This window comes from Schistocerca nitens, chromosome 1 (assembly GCF_023898315.1).
Source record: "Schistocerca nitens isolate TAMUIC-IGC-003100 chromosome 1, iqSchNite1.1, whole genome shotgun sequence".
Classification (NCBI taxonomy): domain Eukaryota; kingdom Metazoa; phylum Arthropoda; class Insecta; order Orthoptera; family Acrididae; genus Schistocerca; species Schistocerca nitens.
Window position 1 is genome coordinate 1,240,098,891 of NC_064614.1, and position 19,409 is coordinate 1,240,118,299.

The 19,409-nt window shown below is 37.8% G+C and overlaps 2 protein-coding genes across 5 annotated transcripts in view; one reads left to right on the forward strand and one right to left on the reverse strand.

The window, feature by feature from the left end:
* LOC126201701 (BTB/POZ domain-containing adapter for CUL3-mediated RhoA degradation protein 3) overlaps nt 1–12,195 on the reverse strand; it is a 117,624-nt gene extending 105,429 nt beyond the window's left edge. Inside the window, exon 1 of the mRNA XM_049936805.1 lies at nt 11,675–12,195. Coding sequence (XP_049792762.1) covers nt 11,675–11,840 — 166 coding nt within the window. The 5' untranslated portion in view covers nt 11,841–12,195. The remainder of the gene's footprint in view (nt 1–11,674) is intronic.
* Nucleotides 12,196–12,240: 45 nt separating this feature from the next.
* The window catches only part of LOC126201775 (intraflagellar transport protein 20 homolog), a 150,931-nt gene continuing 143,762 nt past the window's right edge, over nt 12,241–19,409 (forward strand). For 3 of the 4 annotated variants that reach the window (XM_049936813.1, XM_049936811.1, XM_049936812.1), the window contains exons 1-2: nt 12,241–12,467; nt 16,274–16,428. In XM_049936813.1, coding sequence (XP_049792770.1) covers nt 12,344–12,467; nt 16,274–16,428 — 279 coding nt within the window. In that variant the 5' untranslated portion in view covers nt 12,241–12,343. Of the gene's footprint in view, nt 12,653–16,273; nt 16,429–19,409 lie in introns of all 4 variants that reach the window. The other variant, XM_049936814.1, reaches the window with a different exon arrangement.

Here is a 19,409-nt window from a genome sequence, read left to right on the forward strand (position 1 = left end):
GGTTGAAGATGATGCATACTTGAGTCACACAGTAACCTGTGATGAAACTTTGGTACACAACTATGCATCTGGACCAAAACAAACCAGTTGTGTGTGGCAAAGAAAGTATGAGGAAGCCCCAGTGTTGGCAGACAAGGTGCTTGCAACTGTTTTTTTTTTTTCTGACTAGCATGGCTCCTTGTATATTCATTTTTTATACAATTACCACACCATATTGGTGTAACTTTCTGAGTAAGTTTAGGCTTGCTTATCACCGCAAAAAATGTGACCAAATAATACAAAAAGTCGTTCTCATTTATGACACCTGCACCTGTACTGCAGCTCTCACTCATCAGAACTTAGAAGAAACAAGACTTGGAAGAAACAACAACCCTTCTTACAGCCGATACTTTTCATCTTTTCATTTCCTAGGATCACTCAAGGAGGCACTTGATGATGACACAGGTCTGGAAGACTTCATGGGCAATTGGTTAGTGATACAGCTACAGTCTTTTTACAATGATGGCATCAAGAAGATGTCGACATTTTGGGATAAATGAATTTTTAAATTAGTTCAAATTCAAATTTGTGTGAAATCTTACGGGACTTAACTGCTAAGGTCATCAGTCCCTAAGCTTACACACTACTTAACCTAAATTATCCTAAGGCCAAACACACACAACCATGCCCGAGGGAGGACTCGAACCTCCGCCGGGACCAGCCGTACAGTCCATGACTGCAGCACCCTAGACCGCTCGGCTAATCCTGCGCGGCTCTAAATTAGTTGATTATGTTTAGAAATTATGTACACTTGGTCATGCTGTAACAACAAAATAAAAAATTTTAAAAACCAATGTTTTGTTCATATTTGATGTACCCTCACATAGTGCTGCATCAACGGCTAAATATTTCAATGTTTTTACTAAGGTAATAACACTGTCCTTTTTTATACTTTCCTTGAGATGTATACAAACTAGGTGTAATTGCAGGGAATATGAACTCTTTCTTCATTGATAAATTATTATCCTTGGTTTTGTATATGATCATCAATACATTCCTCATGGATGTGTCTCAATAAATAGTTACAATACCTTCATTTCTCTTGGCTAAGGGAAACTTACACAGTGAATATTCCACTGTATTTCTCCAAATTCCAGTATCACATCACACCTTCAATGTAGGCCCAGAAAGAGAGAGAGAGAGAGAGAGAGAGAGAGAGAGAGAGAGAGAGAGAGAGAGAGGATTGGGGGGGGGGGGGTGCTTCAGACATATCAAAACTGACACTAGCTTAACAGAATGTACACTTTTAGAACTGGTATAGTTACCAAGTGCAGCACTGTCTGTGAAATGTACTGCTCTCTATATCAAAACAGATCTGCTCATAAGTACAAGTACATCAATAATTGTAGTGATACCTTCCAACTGCACTGCAAACATAGTCTCCAAGTCTGTTTCCTGAGGCACCCCAATGTGTTATCTGTCTGAAACTGCCCCCTTTTTACCGTTCTTCTTATGCGATTTCACAAATAATTTGTTATACAATAGTACCTGCCAAATCGCTTTTTACTATTATCCTCAGATATTTAAAGGATGTGACATTCTCCAGATACAGTCATCTTTTTATTGGATGCTATCATGATCTCTTTCTTTGTTATGGGAATTATCCTGCGTTTATTTACTTTTAATGAGAAGTGTCACATATTAGACCAAGGGAAAATTTTAAATAATTATGCATTGCCTGAGATGATCATCCAAAAGTTTATTTTCCTTTGGACAACAGCATTGTCAGTTGCTGGCCCAATTTGATAAATTATTTATGTATACTGACAACATACATGGTCCTATTATGCTAGCCTGGGGCACGCACAATGTTACTTTCAATTCTGTAGAACTGCTATCCAGTATGACAATGGGTTCTATTAGTAAAATATTCTTCACTTCTGACTGCATATATGGGAAAATATTTCATATAATCACAGGTTATGAGGTAATTAATAATGCTGTACAATGTTCATTCATACTGAAAAGCTAGGATGACAGGATCTGTTCATCTGCACATACTATTTGCAAGATAAAATGAGTGAATAAAGTAAGCTGCATTTTGAATGAGTGATTTTCTCTGAACCTGTGTGGATTCATAGAGAAAAGCTTATTTTTCTTCAGCAATATTATGGAAATAAATGGAAATGTCGTGTGGCTAGGGCCTCCCGTCGGGTAGACCGTTCACCTGGTGCAGGTCTTTCGATTTGACGCCACTTCGGCGACCTGCGCGTCGATGGGGATGAAATGATGATGATTAGGACAACACAACACCCAGTCCCTGAGCGGAGAAAATTTCCGACCCAGCCGGGAATCAAACCCGGGCCCTTAGGATTGACAGTCTGTCACGCTGACCACTCAGCTACTGGGGCGGACAGCAATATTATAATACACTTAAAATATGATCTAGGTTCCAGCAGCAGTTGACTGTTATTAGCACACCTAATTGTAATTTATAACAGCATACTAGATCTGCAATGTTTGTTATGCCATCTCAATTAGCAGGAACAAAGTAGTATCCACTGAAGACAAGATAAAATATTTTTTGGCTAGATATTTTGCACGTCCCAAGGGCCATGAGTATCAACAGCACAAATATGTAAGACAGATTAGAAGATACCAATAAGAAGAGCAGGGCACAGCAACAGATGTAAAACAATATTTCTCTGAGTCACCTCTTTCTGGAACTATCATCAGGCAAGTCACTCACATTTTTAATGCAGAGGGTTTTTCAAATTTCACACAACTTGTGATTTAAGACTGCATCATCAAATTCAGTTGACTATGACAATACTATAGGAAGGTGAAACAACAGTCACACTTTTTAGTAGTTCATAAAAGTGGTGGTTGCAGGGGGCACGTAAAGAGGTTATTCCCCCACCTTTACTACATACTGCCTCTACTGTCAAGTTCTTGTCCTGACACTTAGTTGGCATTAATCTGAAGTCTGTGGGCAAATAGCATATTTACTTCAGTATGCATCTGTCACCATTTTCAATCGAACAATATTGTAAAAAAAAAAGAGTAACCTTAATCCCAATGTTGATAATAACCAAGCTGTGCTAGTATAAACCATGCAGATCAAGCATGGTGTTACTACATAAGTGACATCTGTGAGACATGTGTTAGGTAACTTGTTTCTTTATGACAGTTTCTAGATGGTAGCTGCATTAGAATTAACCCTAGTAAGACAGTATGTTTACTGTTGTTGGATGAGGGAAAAGTATTGTATTGATAATAACTGTAGGGTACAGGAGGCGTAGAACTGATGTTACTCTTTCAGCTGTCACTTTGGCTGTTCTGTAGTCTAGTTCCGTTTCTGGATATTAACCCTAGTCTCTACCTCTACATCCGTACTCTAAAAACCACCGTGAGGTACGTGGCAGAGGGCATGTCCGATTGTACCTGTTATTAGGGTTTCTTCCTGTTCCATTAACATATGGAGTGCAGGAAGAAAGACTGTTTGAATATCTCTGGCATGCAGTAATTATTTCAATCTTATCCTCAAGATGCCTGTGTGAGTGATATGTAGGATGTTGTAGTATATCCCTAGAGAAATCATTTAAAGTCGGTTCTTGAGAACCTTCATTAGTAAGCTTTCTTGGGATACTTACTTTAAGTCTATCTTCAAGAGTCTCCCAGTTCAGTTTCTTAGGTATCTCTGTGACACTCTCCCACAAATTGAACAAACCTGTGATCATTCATGCTGCTCTTCTCTGTATACGTCCAATATCCCCTGTTAGTCCTACAGCATATGGGTCTCTACTTTGTGGACAGACTGTGGATTTGATGCACATCATTACCTTGTCAGCTTCCAAATGAATGCACTGCATAAACAGTCTGCCTGTACAAATGTGCGGTCTACATTACATCCAAAGAACACATGCTGGCAACTGCACTGGATTGTTTAATGGCAAGACAGGTATTGCACATTTATTTAATTCTCATGGGAATTGATTGTGCAATAACAGTACGCGTAGTGGCACATCAATGTCACCAATTGACATGTAGCTAGGTCCTTATAACATGGAACGCATGGAACATTATGCAGGGACATTGGGCCACCTTTCTGCATACCTCAAGTCTTCAGTATCTCTCTGGTTGTCACACAAATGTTTGATTTTATAAATGTCAACATTTTTGGTTAATTCTGCAGATAATGGCAATAATTTTCTGTAATCTGATATCCTGTACAAGGAATGCGAAGGTTCTACTTAATCACAGTACATCCCACTAAAGATAGTCACAGTATTTCACAAACAGTCTGTGATATTTTAATTAACTTTCCAAAATGGCAGTACACAATGGAAAATTATTCTGTTGTAAAGAAAGCACTCAAAACTTTATCTGCAGAAATATTTAAGTAAATACATTTTTTAAAGGGAATATATCAGTTACATTTAATAGTATTCTACAGTTCTTGAAAACAGTTCTGGGACTGAGCCTTTGCTTTCAGTAACTGCACAATACTTTTATACAATTTTTTCATTGCAAACATTGACAATCAAACCTTGTTTTGATGCCTTTAATGGTTATGAAATATCTGATGAGTTCACATTACTCGAACGACCTAACCTCTAATCTTCAGTTAGAAGTTAGCCAACAGCTTTGTTGTTTGCATCAATTCTTTCAGTGATAACAACATAGTGAAAAATGTGTGTCAGGTATGACTAGAGCACTATTTTTTTCAATGCAAAGATACTTACAGAAATGGGTGTCTTACGTTCAAATAGTTACAGATGTGCACCTTTGAAATTGTATTCACAGTCCCTCAATGACAACATGCAAATTCCTAACCACACAAATGTTCTTCCAAATAAGTGAAAAAATGATATTGATAAACTCATGCTGTATGGCACATGCAACTCAAATTTCTGATCACAGAGTGTGCTCTCATTATCGATATCTGGATGAAGTAGATCTACTCTATGTTAGAGAAGTTTTTGTTATTTTGATTGTGTGGTATCTTAACTAAACAAGTTACAGTATGAAACATTAGTCTGTCTTGCCCTTCTCCTGAAAGGGAACATCCCAAAGGTACCATTAGCCTGACTTTTCCAGTGGATCCTTGCATCTCAAACAATTTTTCTTGTGTAGAAATGACAGATCTCTCTTTCCAATAACCACAAAAAAAAAAAAAAACTATTTTAGCATTGTACAATACGCATCACAAGTGGTATTGTAATGCTGAACATACTACTGCACTAGTACATATTATTCATTCACCACAACTGCTCTATGGGATATTGCTGAAGAATGAGTGTCACAGTTAATTAAAATGACTATGCTAAGTTGCACTTCAGCTCTCCAAGTCAAATGCACCTGGCCACCATTGTTAATGCACCACAGCAAACCATCAGTTCACTTGCACTATATATTCGAGTAGTGTGAAGTATGCAAAAGACACACTTTCAAGCACTCCTTGCAGCCCATTTAACTGTTGGTGGCTGCAGACAGACAAGGACACATTCTACCTGTATTAGCACTGTACTTCCTGCTATCCAAGCTGTAACCAACAACCACATGACATTCAAAATGCAGCAATGCTGTAGCACAGGATTACGGAAGTGTCCGATCCCACCCATCTGCTTTGACCCATGAAGTCATCGATATGGCGGAAATGGCTATTCTAAGTGTCTCCAATATGGCGCCTATGATGTCACTACATACACACAGCAACAAACATGAAAATCTGTATAAATAAGACAATAACATCACCCTCCAAAAATACAATCAAACTAATGGGACAACCATGGGAAATTGGGGGTTTTAGGGATGGGACAACCTAAATATCACAGAGAAAGGGGGGAGGGGGGGGGGGAACACCACCACGATCCCAAAACACACAAAACGATGGACAAAAAAAACAATAATTACAAAATCTACAGGAACCTGACACTTCCCTTGACCTATATACCTCAACCGTAGCTGACAATACCAAAACAGCAATGCCTATAGCAAAAACTATGAAAATTGGAAACAGACATTTCCCTTGACCACAGTGATTTCCCTAAATCGTTTCAGGCAAATGCCGGGATGGTTCCTTTGAAAGGGCACGGCCGATTTCCTTCCCAATCCTTCCCTAACCCGAGCTTGCGCTCCGTCTCTAATGACCTCGTTGTCGACGGGACGTTAAACACTAACCACCACCACCACCTTGACCACAGATGATGATACCAAAACACCAATACCTACAAATAAAACTACGAAAATTGGAATCGGTCATTTCCCTTGACCCATATAGGTCAACCATAACTACTGATACAAAAAAACCAACACCTACAACTTCAAAAAACAAAACCAAAACCACAACACCTCAACAAGTCAAAAATCCCTACATAAATTAAAACACATTCAATACACAAAACATTACAACTCGAGAAAAATAGAAAAAATATTAAAAAAAAGAAAAAACACACAATTATTTACAACCAACAAATTTTGGCAGTGCAAAGTAGGTTTGCCATATCTCTCTCTCTCTCTCTCTCTCTCTCTCTCTCTCTCTCTCTCTCTCTCACACACACACACACACACACACACACACACACACACACACGGTGCCATCAAACACAACCAACTCGAACTCTGCACCATAATGACATCAAACACCACAACACCCTTACGTCATGGGGTCAAAGCAGACAGATGGAATCGGATGCTTCCGTTGACCCCTGTAGCACCGCACAACAAATGTCAAATGAGTAGCTCCATAACACTACATAAGTGTGTGTTCAGCTCTGCAAAAGCTATAATGCAATTCTGTTAATAGCTTACAGTTGTATCTGAATAGGCACAGCAGCAAAAGAAATTTTACGTGAATACAAATAAGTGGCAGAAAATAGTAGGTAACTGATAAAAAACAGAGGAAAAAATGTGTTAAGATAAAAAATAGAATTCCCTCACGCACCCTTCCCCCTCCCCCGAGCAAAGGTATAAAATGGATAGAAGAGTGTGTTGTTACAAAGATGGGAAAGTTCAGATTAGACAAATATGGGGAAGAAAACTGGTAGTTGCCTTCAGTGATATAGAAATTCAGGAAAATGTAAATCAGACTGGATGAATGAAGATTTGAACCTTGAATCTCCCATGTACGAGTCCAAGGTCTTAACCTGTGTACCATATTAGTCACCTGAAATCTACACTTCTCATCCCAGCTAATATTCTTCTTGATTTTTTTTTTTTTATGAAATTGTTTTCTATAACAATATTTCATACATACATAGCTTGTGTACTTCAAAACATGTGTTCTTATTATCAGTAACTGTCATTAATTTTATACTAAAAGACAATTAATTCACCTTCCAAGGAAAAGCTTACAAACATATTAGTGGTAGAGTCTTGAGGAACAGAACTGCTCTGTTTTATATAAGCTTATCTGTTAATTACCTAGAGATTGTTTGAGACCTCGGATTGAAAGCCTCTGATCTGGTTCAGTTTTATACATGGGTGACATGTTTTACCTGCAAATTCCTAGTGAGCCAGAACTTCCTAATATTTGTGAGAAACTCAACTCTCTTCTGTAAAGTTTGCAACACCTTTCTCTTAACGAATTCTTTTTTTCTTATTTGGTATTGCCGTTCACATATCTGATGCTTACTTTAACACTCATGTATACACTAAGCCCAACACAAAAACTTATGTCTTCAATAATAGACCTACCTTTCATATTAAGTAACCTTTTCCTAATGATTTTGGAGGTAAAAATTCATCTTTACTATCAAAGGTAGTCTCTGAATGTATTGCACGAAACTTGAAACTATATTTGCACCTTTCAATCGCTCTGATGAACTTTTAAGCTTGAGCTATTGTGTTTCAAATCAATCAGTTTAATGATGCTCCTCCAAAACAATATTCTACAAAATATCATACTGGATTTGAAACTAAAAATCAGTTCTTACATCAGACGAATTCCTTAAATTGGGTCTTGAAATAAGATCAACAACGTTAAAAAGTCTGCGACACCAAAACCACAATGGTGATGGTTCAATGTGCCATATCAAAAACGATGTGACTGTGGCATCATGCAGTGATAGTGGTTGTTTCAGGGTAGTACTAAGCAAACAGTGCCATCCCAACTGGTAACAACATCATCATCACAGCAGTCACAAATACAATATTTCTACAACAGCACAGTCTTTAACACAGAAAAATTTCACGTTTATTCAGTCATGATCTGTCATCTTTACATCTATTCCTTTCCACTGTGTCTAATGATATGCAACCTGTATCTGTCAAAAACCTACATGAGGTTCCTGTTATTCACAGCCAATGGAGCAGTCACTACAAAACAAACATTTAAAGTTTATACAAAATATCTAGTTGCTTCCCCAGCCCAGCAAGTTGCACACTACAGTGACGTGGGGTCAGCAGGTCGTCTCTGCTGTGTGATGGTCAGCTTCCATCTGCAAAGCCCTACACTTATCGTCCTCTACTATTATTCAAATTGACTCTGTACCAGAGCTTTTTCATTTTCAGTAAATACTGAGATTACACACTTCCTTGTAGCACCAGGTTTTTATCTCCAGCCAATTATAATGTCCACAACGAACTTTTGGCTCAAGTCAGATATTAGATACAGGTTTTTGGCTTTGACCACTGACGATGTTAATGCCTAGGTCAACAGAAGCATCCGATTCCATCCGTTGGCTTTGACCCGTGACATTAGGCTGTTGTGGTGTGTGACGTCACGACGGCGCGGAGTTTAGTTTGTGAGAGTGGTGTGTTGTAGATGATGTATTGCGGTTGGTTGTTCTCTCTGGTGGTGTGTTTATGGGTAGCATGCTATGTGGCATTGGGGTTCATTTGCATGGTAGCATTGCATGTGTGTGGTATCGGTGGTGACTGCGCTTTCAGTGGAATATTTTTCAGTGATTTAACGATTTTGGTTTTGTTACGTCGACATTATTGTAGTTTTTTTCTGTTCGGCGTGTGTGAATTTTGGTAAATTGAATTGTTTATGTCTTTGGTAGGTATGGATATGACTGACAAGGTCAACAGTTTTCGGATGTGGGTGATGATGGGGGACAGTGCGTTGTCTCTAATAAAATTTCTTCATCTATTCGGCCTGTCGGCTGACGTCGTGAAGTGTCCAGTGTGTCGTGAAGAAATGAGGCTTACTAAAGTTCTGGCATCTCAGAACTGGGACGGCTATATGTGGAGATGTCCTAAGGATAACAGGTCAAGGGAAGTGTTCAATTCCAATTTTGATTTTCTAGGTTTTTTTCTTTTTTTTTTTTTTTTTTTTTTTTTTTTTTGGTAGGATTAAGTGTGGTGGTGAAAGTTTTGAGATTTATAGTGTAGTATTGGTAGTTGCTGTTGACCTATGTAGGTCAAGGAAAGTGTTTGATTCCAATTTTGTTGTTTTCTTGTGTTCTTTGAGGTAGTGATGATTGTGGACATGGTTGTAGTTTTGGGTTTTAGGATTTGTTATCGGTAGTTTCTGTTGACCTATGTAGGTCAAGGGAAATGTTCGATTCCAATTGATATTGTTTTTAGTTGATTTTGGGAAGGTTTCGGTCATTTTATCGTTTTTGTCATTTGGTTTAGTGGCATGTCTTTATTTTTAGTTTGTCCCCACCAAAAAACCCACACTTTCCCCTGATTGTCCCGTTAGTTTCATTATATTTTTGGAGGAATATGTGTTTGATGGTTTTTCAATCTATTTTTTGTCATGTTTACGTAATGACGTCGTCATAGTCGCGATATGGGAGTTGTCGTGAATGGTTGTTTCCGCCATATTGGTGATGTCATTGATCAAAGCAAACGAGTGGAATCTGATGTTTCCGTTAACCAGTCATATTCTGGTGCGTACATTCATATTACTGTTGCTAGTTGGTGGAGCCATTGGATGTGAAAGCAAAATACTATGTTGTGATGACAGATTAATCTACAGTACAACCCAAGGTCTAGATTAGGTTGGAATGTTAATTTGGTTGCAAGTTCGCAAAGTTAATGAATGTGAATACCAAATAAAGTTTTTGATAACAGATTATCCTGTAGCATAGCCCAATGTTTACATCTGTGTCATATTTAAAACACCTTTTGTCATTAAATCTAAAGCTGCAAAGTAACTTAAGAAAAAAAGGCTTCGACCAATATTTTCATGCGTACTATTTACATACACTTCTATCAGAAATGGAATGGGGAGCCTACTATGTAACTTTTACTGGCATAAATTTTAGAATGTTTGAAATATATGCTACACGTGCCGCAGAATAGTAGATGGGCCATAGCATACACAATGCAACGGGCTAGGGAGCCAACAGGTCCATGGCCTGATCTACTAGCCTGCAATCCTGATGTAGCAGACTGGACTCAGCTCTCCACCCTGGAGGGCTAGGCTGTGGCCCTTATGGGACAAAGGTGTGAAACAAAATCTGAGCAGTGCATTGTGCATTAATATTCACAAATAATGAAACAGTGTAATACTGAATGCAAATTTCGCTCATAGGCATTTTACAGGAAAATATTAACATTAAGTGAAAATGATGCATTAGTTTTATGACTTACTGATTCAGTGTCAAATATTTCATTAAATAACTCTTACATTAAATTCATTCAAACACAGTACATACAAATAATAAAGTGCATAACAAAAGTTTTTGGATGCAAGCAAACCACTCAACTGTAACTGACTGCTGTGTGGCACATACAAACATGAAGCAGGAGAGAGAAATCACTAGCTCTCATATTTTTTACAATTTAAGTAGGTGTTGTCTCTCTCTCTCTCTCTCTCTCTCTCTCTCTCTCTCTCTCTCACACACACACACACACACACACAAACGAGCTGCCCAAACACTGTTCGACAGGATATGTTTGGGTACCTATAAGGTAGTGTGTATGGTACTAAGTGCACTTAAGCCTATGTTATGAAACCAGTGATTGCTGTAAAGGTAGTAAAGTATGTACTGATCCATGTTTCTGTCTGCCACGCAACACTTATGGGCAACATTCTCCTTAATGTGAATGGACACTGACAAAATATTTCAGTTCAATACTGTAAAAAAACTATGGACCATTGTTAACTTGGCTAAACTGCTAAGCATTAAAAATCTCATACTATTAGTGTTATGCCAGCAAAACTAGTCAATAATTTGTAGTCTGATCCTGCAGAGCCACCAGGGCACAGACTGGGAAGTGACCACTATAAGAAAAACTGGAAAGTAAAATGCTACATATTGGCAACAAGTCTTGTATGATGAACTGTTACTGATTCTAAAGCAACACAAACTGTGTTGAGAGCACAGATGTAGCCGATGAAGTAAGGTGAAATGAGACAATTTCAGAATCAGAAACAACACAAAGGAGGAAGACTAGGAAGTGTGACAGAAATCAGCTTCAGGCACTTTGTATAAGAGACACTCTGAGGAGAAACAACATTTAGTAAATTATTGCCCTAAAGGTAGCTAGTTTAACATATAAGCATACCCCTGCATTACAAAATAGTGACATGTTAAGAACTAAAACTAGCATCAGACAATGGGCATGATGCTCAATTAGGCTATTATTTTGGAGTATAACAAGTTTGCGTTAGTGTTAATGTACTTCTGTGGGCAATAAGCAGCACTCACAATTCTCTGATAATGACAAGTAGTTCACCAATCAGGTTTTTAGGTTAAACTGACACGTATGGTGCAAATGCTTTAAAATTTCTTACCCTCAGAATCTGTCAACACTTCCATACGGCCACTAAACATAGCTCTCAGCATAGTATCGTGTTTGGTTAAAGTTCCAATGGTTGTATAATGAAGGGACCCTCCAATGTTAAGCTTAACATACTGGGATGGGTTGCCTTTGATTACGGTTTTATGATCACCAGACATTTTTGATAAGCCTAATACTTAAAAGAGTTTTAAAGTATCCCTTACTAGTCAGATATGAAACCAATCTGAAGGCGTGAATGTCATTCCAATCAAGTTAGCGAATGCAAATGACGGCATTAATTATCATCTGTAGGTAATGGAACTTTGGAAATAAAGATGCGTCTCACTAGTTCCTCTTCTTATCAGTTTCGCACTACACTAACCATTCTATACACTCATAACCCTAATCCTTCACGTAGCGGCAAACTACACCCAAAACGATAATGAAATCGAAATGACAAGTTTTACAATATTGAGTTACAACCATCGATACGGTGAATTGCTCTCGAGCGTGTAATGCGACTGTTCGTCCAGAATCTGCGACGTCAGATACTGCAAACTGCAAAGTATGCATCTTTGGAATAGCTCGTTTTATATGTGAAAAGCTGCGCACCTTAGTTTATGTCAACTATAAAGTGTGTACAATCTATACATAAAGGGTGGTTGTGTTAGCGATATTGAATATGACAGAAATGCTCGCAAAGTTAGGAATTTATTTCGATGACTTGACCAAAATACGAATTCTCGAACCGGAAGTAGCCGAACAGACAAATGAGCTGAATGAAGAATGCAAAACTTTTGTGGAAAGTAACTATATTTTCATTAATTTTGTATAGCGTGAGAACATTTAACATGCGGTATGCATTTGGTCGTTTGAAGGTGGTAGGTAATAAGGTAGTAAATTTTGGTTCAGTGTGTGTCCACAGCCCCGAAAAGTTTTACAAATGAAAACATGCTACGTTGTAGGCTGTACATCAATGTTCTTTACTTCAGTAAGTAAAAAGTTTAAATAGCAAATAAAGAACATTAATATATGGCATACAGTGGGCCTTGTTTTCATTTATAAGGTTCAGAGTTTGTGCCAAAAGTTTTTGATTTGCTTGGAATTTAGTAGGTACAGAGTTCGACACGTAATTTGGTTAACTCCCACTGTTGTTTATTTATTCAGTACGGCAGTGTCCGAAACCTGTTATTTATATTATAGGATTAAGTGAGGACGGGGGGAGGGGGCGGGGGGGGCATGGGGACTACCGGATAAAATGACTTCATAAATCAGCGAATAAATTAATGCAACAAATTCAATCACTTTTTTTATAATTATGTAGCAATATAGATTGCAGTGTATTCCAAACAAATTTTAACAAAAGAATAAGAGCGGCAGATAGCTTACTATCTAAGCCAATAAATATAATTTAACTTAAAATAGGCGTTTTATTATTTATTAATACAAATTTTATACCCTGAACTCCAACACAGTTACCAAAACTACTTTAAGCAGCACCAAATTTTACCAATTTGTCGGTAGAGCACCCCAACTCGCCCCTGAGTGAGGATAAGGCAGGATGTTCTCCATGACCTATTCAAAGGATCCATCCCAGCATTCAACTTAGCAACTTGGGAAAACCTAAGTGAGGATGGCCGGACGGGGAATAAAACCCACTCATTGCGAATGCGAGTCCAGTGCATTAAGACTGACATAGCAACCTTACTCAGTACATGACTGGAAGGGGAATCTGAAACACACACTGTACATTGGAATTGTGACATGTCCAACAAATAAATCAATGATGTAATTGCAACATGATATTAAAAAAGCTACAGAAAATGAACATGTTATTTACTGTTGGAAAATACGATGTGCACAAGAAATAAATTGGTGCTATAACTATAATTGAACCTTTGACACAAAACACTTCTGAAAGAAGAAAAGCACACAAACATTTTTATATAACACTGCAGAAAAGTGTAACACACGGAAACACAAAAACCTACTGATTCTATAGGCATCACAACTAGTCTAGCACCATATCCCTTCTCTGAGCATGTGTGTGACACTACATCTGAAGTAAAAAAAAATCAACAGCAGAAACATTACATTCAGCCCAAAGATGATCATTAGCAGAAACATTCTTTTGCAAAGACGAATCAAGCATAGATGGTACATCTGTTTACAATCAAAAAAACTGAGCAGTAAGTAGGGCCTAATATCCCAGTAAGCTAATATATTCACACTTATCAACAGAATGATTTTAACTCTGCTTTAAAAGGTGTTTCGTTCACCATTCTCTTTATGTAAGTTGGCAGCTTGTTATAAAGAATGACGCCAAAGTGGGGTCACATATCTTTGAGTGTGAGTTGTTCTTACTTGTTTTATATGGTGGATCGACAGTTGTGAGTGATGTTAACTGTGGTAGGTGCGATTGGCTTACAGGTCACAAAGTCAGCTCTTGTCATCAACACATATTTGTATATGTACAGAGAGGGTACAGTAAGCAAACAGAACATTTTAAATAGGAGCTTACAGTGAGCCCTAGCAGAGCTATATGACAAGATTTGGGTAGCCCTGTTCTGTAACATAAAAATTTCTTTTGATCAGCTATAAATTTTACCTCAAAACACTATTCCGTGAGCTATGAGGGACTGAAAGTAATCAAAATAAGCACATCTAAAAAGCAAACTTTAGAAGTAATACTCAGAATGAAATATGCTGAACTGAGTCTCTGGGAGAGTTTAGTTATGTGGTCTTTCTGATTTGTCTTGATCAAAAGTTTTATGTCCCATAATCCTAACTCATTTCTGCGCAGGACCAGCTGGAAATCTTACTTTTGATTCATCTTTCCAAATTGAATACAATACCCCACATTAAGGGTCAGCCTGTTGGCATTGGACTTGAGGGCATTGGACTTGAGGGCTTTATCAGTTGTTGTGGACAGATTTCTTAACATTGCTCACTAGTAAACTAGTATCATCTGCAAACAACATGACCTTGGCTGCAGTTTCTAAGGTGTGTATGTCGTTTAAATAAATAAGGAACAGAAGGTGACCTCACACACTACCCTTCAGTACACTTATTTTGACTTACTTTGCATCAGATACTAGTCTGATTTTATGGTTACAGTGAGCTGATGTGAGTTCCACAACTTGTAATCTGTTTTCCAAATATGATTGAAATTGCCATTGTGTCCAACTTATCTAAAAGAATTTCATGATAGTATTGAAAGCTTAAGAAAGATCTAAATTAATTCATGTAACACTACCATTGTTATCAAAGTTTCTGACTATTTCATCTGTGCAATCCATTATTGCTGTTTCTACCTGTTTGAAAGCCATATTTATTATTATTCAGTAGATCATGATTGTTTAAGTATAGTACTTGGCAATTCTTTGTTTCATTAGTCTCTAGTTACTGTAGAGAATGCCAAGAAGAGTGAATATGTAAATAATTTTCAGTTTTATGCCTAGTACCACTCTCGAATAGAGGTATCACTTTCGAGATTTTTAATCTGTGGGGTAAATGGTAAATTAACAATGTGAGTCAAGGGTTTTGCAATTTGTGAAGCAGTATGGATTATAAGTGATACTGGTCCATTACTACTTCATAGTCACTCGTTGGAACTAACCTCATGCTCTATGCAGATGTGCGATACCTAAGTTTACCCTGATAAGCTAAATTTAGTTTCATAAATGTTTTGTTAAGCATGTATAAAGTAATCATTTTGGCAGGTATTTTTAGACGGTATTGATATTGTCAGCATTTATAAGAGTAATTTCTTGTTCTTCATGTATCTTCCCTGTTTCACTTTTTACACTCTCCCATACAGATTTTGACTTACTGCCTGACATTCTTATTATGATATCATTTCTTAGTTGTTTTCCTTTACAATTACCTGTGTGTGCGTATATGTGAAGGCTGCTGAGTATATTCATTACTGGGATACTGTGAATTTACACTAAGTTTCAAACATCGTGTATTGCCTTTATCACCACTAAAAATCTGGTACCGGAGAATCTGTAGTGTGAGCATTACAGAAATGACTTATTTTATAGCACCATAGAATCCAAATGTAAATTTTATAGCACCATAGAATCCAAATGTGCTAAAACATTGGTCAGTGCTTATGTGCTTACTGTACGGGGAATGTTGCTTATACAGTCTAAACTACTACTATTAAATGTTTTGAATTCCTATTACTCTTATTATTCCTGTTAACTATTTGCCATATAATATGTTGTACCATACAGAATGCATAACTTATCCACCAAGGTACGTAGAACAATGCTTTTATTTCAGAAAAATCTATACTTGGATGAAAGTCGACTGTGATTTACAGCATTATCTAAATGCAAATTATCCAGTGCTGCAGATGTAAATTTCCCAGATAAGGGTCATATATAAAACACATATCTAGTAAGGGGTGCACTGAAAAGTTAGGTTACTTCTTCTATCTATTCAGCTAGAATGCCATAATGCATGTATGTGACTATAAAAAGCACTTTGTATTGTATTCACAAACAGCACATTGGTGTTAATAATGCACACACACCAGAACCAATACCTTAGTGGTTGAACTTAAACTCCTAAAGAATATTTTTGAAACTATTTCCAATTTCAGAAATAACAGAATTTCAAAAACTAGTTGATGGTTTTATATCAGTGATGGAAAGTTTGGCAAAAGAAGTGGAAAGGGAGAAAATGAAAGCAATTGGAATAAGAAATATGCTTAAGTCTGTAGCAAAACAGAGGGAGTCTGAGCAGCAACAATTACAGGTAACATTAATAATGATTCTTTCAAGAATATTTCACATCTTACAATAATTATTTTTAATAATATTCAGTAGTTGATGGTCGAAGCAAAACTTAATATATCCATATGGGTGCCTGTGATGAGTGATTATTCCACGTGACATTTTTAAATATGAAACATTTTATTTATTCTTTTCAGTTGTATCACTGAGAGTTTGTTTCTATAAACTTCACAGTTGCTACTTGGTGAAACATTGTGATTACAAGAAAAAACGAATAATTTTATGCCACTGTTTCAATAATTATTTATTGCATTTGCATACAGCACCTAAGTTTTCCATTGTCTACCATTGCTGGTGAAGTTTTTATAATAAGTGCCAACAGTGGAGTCTACAGAAATAAAGTTTAATTGAAGAAATGTAAAATTCTGAGTTTTATGGAAGGAATTGTGGGTTACAAATGAGAAAGTTTGAAACTCTGTGCTTTATTTGTTGACTTTTTTTTTTTTTTTGAGACAAGAAAGGCAGTGAACATTTCTTCATTGTTAAGTAAAAGTCTGTTATGTAGACTCTCGAGATGACAATGATGTGGATAAGACACAAAAATTATAAGAGGAAGATTTTAAACCAATTTGGCTATTGTGATTTTGGTATTTCTAAAATAATTTTGTTTGTTCAAGGATAGTTCCCTCAAAAAGCATTAATAATTTACTAATAACTGGACATCTGGCTGGGAACTGTTACAACAAAAATCAGTATGCAGGCATACTGACATTTGATTATGCTCTGGCCACGGGGAAAATTTTGGCAAGGGATTGATTGATGTATTTTACATGCCTGATAATCCTGCTAAAGGTGTGTAATGTCATCATCTGTTTTTGGGCAAGAAGCCTATTTCCTAGCAAGATTTTTCATCATTGTAATTCCCTGGTACAGTTGGTGAAGAAAGTTCGAGTTACGTTATTGCAGGAAGGTTGGACCAGCATACATATACACTTTTGAAAGCTTGTAATTGTATAATATTGATGACGATGGATGTTCTGCTGTCAGTAGAGCAGCTAGCCACCATTCTTATATATAGCATAATACTTTGCTGAGAATAGGATTTTGCCTTGTAGCTTTTGCTATGTCCTATGACATGATGGGGAATTTGTTCAAGGTTTGGATAATGTGATGGTCTATTTGAGAGCAAATGTTTCTTGGGTATTGAGCTCTATATCCAGTTCATAGACATTCTAAAGTGCTCAAAAGTAGTTTTTCATCACCCTTATGACTCCTTAGTTTGCCCTCTTTTGGTTGGAGTTGGGTTGGGTTGTTTGGGGGAAGAGACCAAACAGCGAGGTCATTGGTCTCATCGGATTAGGGAAGGACGGGGAAGGAAGTCGGCCTTGCCCTTTCAAAGGAACCATACCGGCATTTGCCTGGAGCGATTTAGGGAAATCACGGAAAACCTAAATCAAGAGGGCCGGACGCGTTATTGAACCGTCGACCTCCCGAATGCGAGTCCAGTGTGCTAACCACTGCGCCACCTCGCTCGGTTTTTGGTTGGAAGCCTGTTGCTTAATATTCTTTTCACCACACAAAATCTGCATACAGCCACGTTTTTAACACCACTTATCACTGCAAGGGTAATTTGTGAGCCGTGCAGTACTTAGACAGTATCCTTCAAGCAGTTGCCCAGCCCTACACTACAGCCAAGGGTACATCTGTTAAGAGGAAGATGCACGAGCACACTGTAGCCACCTTGTGAACACCTCCCTCCAGGAAGCAGGAATCAAGCCAGTAGGTGGGTGGGCCTACTGTACCTGCTTCCACAAACCAGATTAAACTAGCTTAGAACCAGTTAAAACATGCAGTACATCATCATAAGAACTATCCTTGCGCACTTGATGATATCAGGAGGACAGTTGTTTAAATGCAGGACAGGCAGATATGCTAGTAGTGAAAAAAAAAAGAAAAAAAAAATTGGAGTGGTTTAGAAAATCACCACCATTTGAATTTTGTTGAGGTTGACAGTAATAAATTCAAAATTGAAAATTTGAAAATTGTGAAGTCCAGTGCTGGAACTGGTCCTCAGTAGAATTGGGCAGTATGGCTTTTGCACCAAAGAAGACAAGTAGATGAGTGGTCAGTAATTAGGTGAAATTTGTTGCCATATAAAAAGATTGCAACTTTCTGTACACCAAAAATAATCAATAGGATCTCTTTTCATATTTAAGAATATAGTTCTTGTGTTGATGACAACAGTTTTTTATGCAAAAACTGAAGGCCTCCTGGAACCATTTGAAAATTCATGATGAATTTGTGCCAATTGCTGTGGGCAGAAGCATCTAAAAGAAGTTAGGACCAGGTGCTGTCTTGATTGGTATGCTGCTCAACGGTGTGTGCTGATTTTAGCTTGCTTTTAATTGAAAATTCGCCTGGGATAATTCAGCATTTGTGCCATACCCGTAAAGCTTCAAAAAATGAGTGACATAGGCTACTTGAGGGGCCAACAGTCTTGCTGCACTGGTAGCACCGGTTCCACTGAAGTTAAGCACTGTTGGGCTGGGCTAACACTTGGGTGAGTGACCGTCTTGTCTGCCGAGCACTGTTGGCCAGTGGGATGCACTCAGCTCTTCTGAAGCAAACCGAGGAGCTCTTGATTGAGAAGTAGCTGCTCTGGTCTCGTAAACTGACACACAACTGGGAGATTGGTGTGCTGACCACATGTCTCCCCATATCCGCATCCAGTAATGTCTGTCGGCTGAGGATTACCACAGGGGCCAGTCAGTACTGTTGGGCCTTCATGGCCTGTTCAGGTGCAGTTTAGCCCCCCCCCCTTTTTTTTTAAGGCTACTTGAGGCAATAATTGATTTTGCCTTGGAACACTTGCAAATTCTTAAGGTTACCACTCTGAACTGGAACAGCTGAACCATATCCTTCCTAAGGGCTTTGATTACCTCTCATTATGATATGAAACAAGGGATATCCTACTCTAGATCCTTCCCACCCCTCCTAAAATGG